The sequence below is a fragment of the Impatiens glandulifera genome, chromosome 3 (genome assembly GCF_907164915.1).
Source record: "Impatiens glandulifera chromosome 3, dImpGla2.1, whole genome shotgun sequence".
NCBI lineage: Eukaryota > Viridiplantae > Streptophyta > Magnoliopsida > Ericales > Balsaminaceae > Impatiens > Impatiens glandulifera.
This window is the reverse complement of record NC_061864.1, coordinates 8,603,227-8,609,226: the sequence shown is the minus strand read 5'-3', so window position 1 is coordinate 8,609,226 and position 6,000 is coordinate 8,603,227. Positions and strand designations below refer to the sequence as shown.

The window sequence follows — 6,000 nt, the reverse complement described above, 5'->3', positions numbered from 1 at the left end:
ACCTGAATAAATAATTACTGCTGTTGCATATCTGTTTTGAAAACCAAAGTTGTTCATCATGTATACTACAGTTGGGGTTCAAACACACAAATAAGGAAAGTATTGATAATATTAGCCCCATGGCAAATCAATCTCAATCACCAATACCCTTTGCATGAGCAAGATCCATCCTTGAAATGATGAAAACGACTAGAATCCCTCAAAATAATGTCATGATCTACAATCCTCGAGATATACGAGAAAGCAATATGACAATCCCCGCAAACTCTCAAGTTCTTCGTGATTCTAATAGCCATCCCTGGAGTCGAAGTCATAACCCCATAAGCAAGCGCGAGTTTCTCGCTATGCTCAAACAAAAGATTACCCTTCTCCTCATCATCCACATCGTGCAAATCAAAGTCCGTCTGAGGAACATAACCTAAGACCTTAACACGTTCGATCAAATCCGCAAGCACTTGGTAAATCTCTCGAGCTAACGGATGTGATCTATCCCCAACGTAAAAGCTCGCAGTCGTCCCATTCTTCCCTTGAATCCAACTACAACCCGGTCTCTTCCTTATCCCCGCATTTTTCATCGATAACCGAATCCTCGCGACGTCTTTCCACCTGCCGACATTCGCGTACAGATTCGATAGCAACGTATACGACCCGTCGTGTTCGAGTCTCAAATCCGTCAACTTATTCGCGGCGAATTCCCCGAGTTCGACTTTTCCGTGTGTCCTACACGCGCTTAATAACGCGACCCACACAACCGAACTTGGTTCCATAGGCATTTCTTCAATTATCTTCGTAACTTCGTCGAAACGACCCGAACGACCCAACAAGTCGACCATGCATGCATAGTGTTCGACTTTCGGAACGACTCCGAATTCGTCTTTCATTCTGTTAAAGTAGCGAATCCCCTCCTCGACTAAACCAGAATGACTACACGCATAAAGAACAACGATGAACGATACATCATCTATTACTATACCGTCGATTCTTCTCATATTCTCAAAGACTTCTAGGGCCTCTAAACCACGACCGAACATACCATATCCCGTCATTAACGAAGTCCACGAAACATCGTTTCGATGAGACATATTGTCGAAAACCTTGCGTGCGGTGTCCACATCCCCACATTTCGAGTACATGTCGATAAGGCAATTGGCGGCATACATTATACCGGATCTATATTGAATACGGATAATGTGAGCATGGATTTGTTTTCCCGATCTTAATGCAGATAAACGAGCGCAAGCCATTAGAACACATGATATAGTGAAAGGATTTGGAAGAATAGGATTCGTTTCGTTATTCAACATGGAGGAGAAAAGATTCAAAGCCTGGTTAGCGTCGCCGTGTTGAGCATAACCACCTATTATCGCGGTCCATGTTACGACATTCCTATCGGTCGGTGGCTCGATGGAATCGAACATGGATTGCGCAATATTTGTACTTTTGCATTTTGAGTACATATCTATCAGACCATTAGTCACCTTCATCAAACTCTCTCCATCGTTACCATATAACTTAAACATGCGTTTGATTACATAACAATGTGTTTCCTTACCTTGACGCAACGCTCCAACTGCAGCACAACCCGATAGAAGAGACACGAGTGTAACAGGATTTGGTTCGGTTTTTGAAAGTTGCATTTGACGAAAAACATTGATCGCTTCGAAACCTTGATCCCTTTGAGCATAACCTGCAATTACAGCACTCCATGTGACAACATCGGTTTCGATTTCTTCATCCTGCATTTTCTCAAACAAACGTAGAGCTTCTTCGCATCTACCAATCTGAGAATAGCCAGTCACCATTGAATTCCACGACACTACATCCTTCTCATCTATTTTATGAAAAACTTTCATTGCTTCATCCATTAGATTACACTTTGCATACATATCTAGAATCGCATTAGCCACAAATACATCATCAACTAGCCCACTCCGCATTGCATAAGCATGGATTTCTTTACCTTGCATACAATTCCTAATTGAGGCACAAGCCGGAAGTGCATTAACCAGACTAACAGCATCCGGTCGAAACTGATCAGAAAGGATGTTCATGTTCAAGTTCAACCTAGCAAACAAATCAAGTACTGACCTGGGATCACCGTTTTGAAGATAAACAGCACCAATTGAATTCCAGGAAACTAAGTCATCAATTCTTATAGTAGTTAATTCGTCGAACACCTGTCGTGCATAATCCAGAGGGCCACATCGACCATACATGGTTATAATTGCGTTGCACACGAACACATTGGAGTCGAATCCTTCAACAATAGAAACGGCGTGAACCGAAGAACCGTAGGTAAAGGAGGGGAGCTCTCCACAAGCTTTAAGAACAAAGGGATAAGTGTAGCCATCCGCACTCCAGCCAAGTCTGCGCATTCTACGATACAAATGGAGGACGTTGTGGAGAGATCCATGACGAACGTCCCTCCGAATGAGGGAATTCCACCAGAAGACGGCGGGAAGATTGGGCGGGATGCGTTCGAGAGCAGATAAAGCGGAAGAGGGGGAATCCGCGTCTATGTATGCGGCGGCGATCTCTGCCGTGGTTCGGACATCGTCGAGGCCTCTGACTAGTAACTGCTGATGGAGAAGCTGGACTTGAGCGAGGGATTTGCATGATTTCAAGAGTGATAGTGATGCGGAGAAGAATTTATCGATGGATTTGCAGAAATGTTGATTGCCCTGTAGGGGAGAAGCAAACATGTTATGCGGAGAATAGAGATTCAAATTGAGCCGGGTTAAATACCTACATTTATAATTAAACAAGTGTACTTAGTTGTCATTTTCAATTACAATTGTATTTTAGAAATAATCAATGTGACACTCTTTATAAGGTTAAATTTAGGACTGGTTGTCTTCAAGTTTTTAATTTAATTTTTATCAAATCATTTTTTCAATTAATCACTTCTCAACAATCACATCACTTAATTCATTAACCAAAATACTAAAATACTTTCTAATTTAAATTATTATTTTATATTTTATTTATATATATTAATACTCTTTAAATCTTTTTACCAAAATTAATCATTACATTCTCAAAATCATTACCCATCATCCATTTTTTCTCTTTCTTGGTTTTAAAAAAAACCTATAACCGAACAAGGTCATAATTTATTTAGTTTGTGAATAAGTAGATATCTGGTTTCTTTTAATATGTTCTTTTGGTGCTGTAAGTATACATATTTAGATTAGAGCCAGTAATAAGTTTAATGATTAAGATGGTCTAGTTGGCTTCTTAAAATGTATAATCATTTTCAACCGGTTGTAACTCTTGTCTTGTTGAAGAATTTATTTTATTTAGAAGAGTTTTTGTGATTAGTCGAAATTTATTGTGGAGAAGAATCTTTGATCATTTTTTTGGACATATTTGATTTAGTATTAAAAGTCTGACTGCGATACAACGTATCATGAACATGTTTCCATTGATATAGGTAGAAATGCTTGATCATTATTAAAAAGATTAAACATTATGGTGAGTGTTTTTCATTCTTGTCTAAAAAAACGTTATGCGTTGAAAAAATATGAAATTTTATAGGATTTTTGTAGGGAGAATATTTGAAAGTCAGATTTTATTAAAAATTCTTATTTTTGGATGAAACGTTATTTACGGTGAAATTTTATAAATAATAATTGTATAAAAAAAATTGTATTATTGTAAGTCATTGTCGTATGTGTCATAAGAAGGTGAAATCTACAACACACATACTTTTGCATTGTGAAAAAAAAAAAAAAACTCACATTAATTAACACGTTTTATTCATAATTTACTTCAATTTTTGTTGGACTATGATTTGTACTCAATAAATGATAAATGATGTTTGAGTTCTTGAATAGTGGACGTGAAATTTGATTGAGAGAAAGATTGATAATGTAAAAAATTATTGAAATTTTGGTAAAAAAAATTTTAAAAAAATATAGTATCAAACAAGTTGCTAGATGTAATCATTATTATAAGTTTGTTTGATTAAGATGGTTGGGATAATATTTATTTTTGAAGATTTGTTTATAAGGTTGTTTAAGTGTTTTTATAATTTATGAATATTTTTTATATCTTAAATTGGTTTAAATATATTCAAATAATATTTTACAATAAATGACTATTTTTTAAATAATTAAAATCAATGTATATATTACACTATTTTAAAAATAATAATAGTAAAATTATTTTTCTACCTGTTATTAAAAAAAAATCACCTTTTCATACATATTGTTTTGGGAAAGAATATCAATTTTATTTATAAAGTTAGAACGATGTGTCAAATTTATTTATAAAGTTGTTAAAATATGTCAAAAATAAATAAGATAACGGAAGTCATTTAACGTGTTCAAATCTACTGTTCCAAATAATATGTTCTATTATGTACCACATTCACACAGATTAATTATTTTAAAAAATAAATCAAAAGTAATGAAGAGAGAAAAAAAAACCTACATAATTTTGTAAATGTGGTACTTGAACATAAATTTTGGAACAACATATCTCATCTCTCATTTAACAGGAACATAAATTTTGGAACAGCATATCTCATCTCTCATTTAACAGGGTTAGATTTGTATCCACGTATATATATTTCTTTTAAGTTATTTATTTTTTCATTTCAAACAAACCTAGACTTATTAAATAAGTAAATAAAATTATCTCGTCTTTTTTACCGATCTAAATTACCTCGCCGACATCTTCACCGGCAACCACCGTCGCCGCCCTCTTCACCAGCCGTTGTTGCCGTCGCCGCCCTCTTCACCGGCCGTTGCCGTCCCCGCCCTCTTCGCCAACAGCCGTAACCACCTAAATATCATTAAGCATGTAAATATAATTCCATATCAAATAAAAATAAATAAAATCCAGTAAAAGACATATTCAGATTCAGATAAGTTACATAATTATATTTTGCTTACAACCATATTGTTGCTGCACATTATAATCAAGAAATTAGTAAGAGTTTAAACCATCTTCTACAGAAAATAAAAGAAAATTATAAACTACTTTAAACTAACTGTCACAATCAAGAATCATCAGACACAGTTCCTTCCGACGATATCTCCAACGCCTTCCTCTCTGCACGGTTAAATTTCACCGGAGACTGCCTCCTCTCTCCTCTTCAACCACCGCCTGTTCCCCAAATTCATCTTTAGCCACGAACGAACTTCTTCTTCCTCCCTCCCTGTTCTTCTACAGCATTTAAACTTGGAGAGGCAATGTCAATGTTCGAATTGTGTTTCCTTTTCTTCTTCACAATTGTCGCTCTAGGATCCTTTGGCTCAACAGGAGGTGGGCCCAGTACTAAGAACGGTGGAATCCATATAATAAACTAACTGTTTCAGATATTTCCGATACAATTGGTGGCAGTTGCGGTTCTAGATATTTTGGCTGAACCTTCCCGAAGTCAATGAAGAACTGGCCGCCCCTTGATTTTCATTGTCACAGGAAACAACATTCTTCCCTTTATTAACAAGTTCGTCGACATCTTTTCACGTATCGGGTCAAAACAGGAGGATGCTCCTTTTGTAACTGTACTAAATCGTCACGACCAAACCCTAATGTGATGTTCGTGAGGTGACTTTGGAACCGAGAGGGCCCAGAAAATCTACTTACGACTTTGTTAGTGAAGAGGGTTGCTGATCAAGAGGTCGGTGGCGAGGAGCTAAGGGCTCGTTTGATCTTTGGGTTTTTGGGATAAAACTCAGGTTTTATCCCAAAATCCAACAATCCCATCATAAATCAAATCAATCCTTTTATTAATTAAAATACCCAAATTACCCCTACTTAAATCTTTTATTTTATATTAATAAAAATAATATATATATATATATATATTATAATATTTTATTATATTATAAAATTTATTTTCATTAATTTATAAATATATATCATTTAAATTTAATATTTATAAAAAAAATTATTCAATTTTTTTTTTATATAAATTAACTTTAAATCATTATTCATTTAAAATTTTATTTATATAGTAATGAAAGTCCTTTATCTATATAAATACTTAAA

At 35.2% G+C, this 6,000-nt stretch overlaps 1 protein-coding gene across 1 annotated transcript; it reads right to left on the bottom strand.

Annotated features, from left to right (window-relative positions):
• LOC124932188 (pentatricopeptide repeat-containing protein At5g16860) lies at positions 1-2,738 on the bottom strand. Its single transcript, XM_047472804.1, has one exon. It carries the CDS (start codon positions 2,700-2,702, stop codon positions 138-140), a length of 2,565 nt encoding a protein of 854 aa, XP_047328760.1. The 5' UTR covers positions 2,703-2,738; the 3' UTR covers positions 1-137.
• Positions 2,739-6,000: the final 3,262 nt, after the last annotated feature.

What these genes read in the sequence shown, in the direction of transcription:
- LOC124932188 (XM_047472804.1), bottom strand. Translation starts at nt 2,702, where the DNA reads ATGTTTGCTTCTCCCCTACAGGGCAATCAACATTTCTGCAAATCCATC.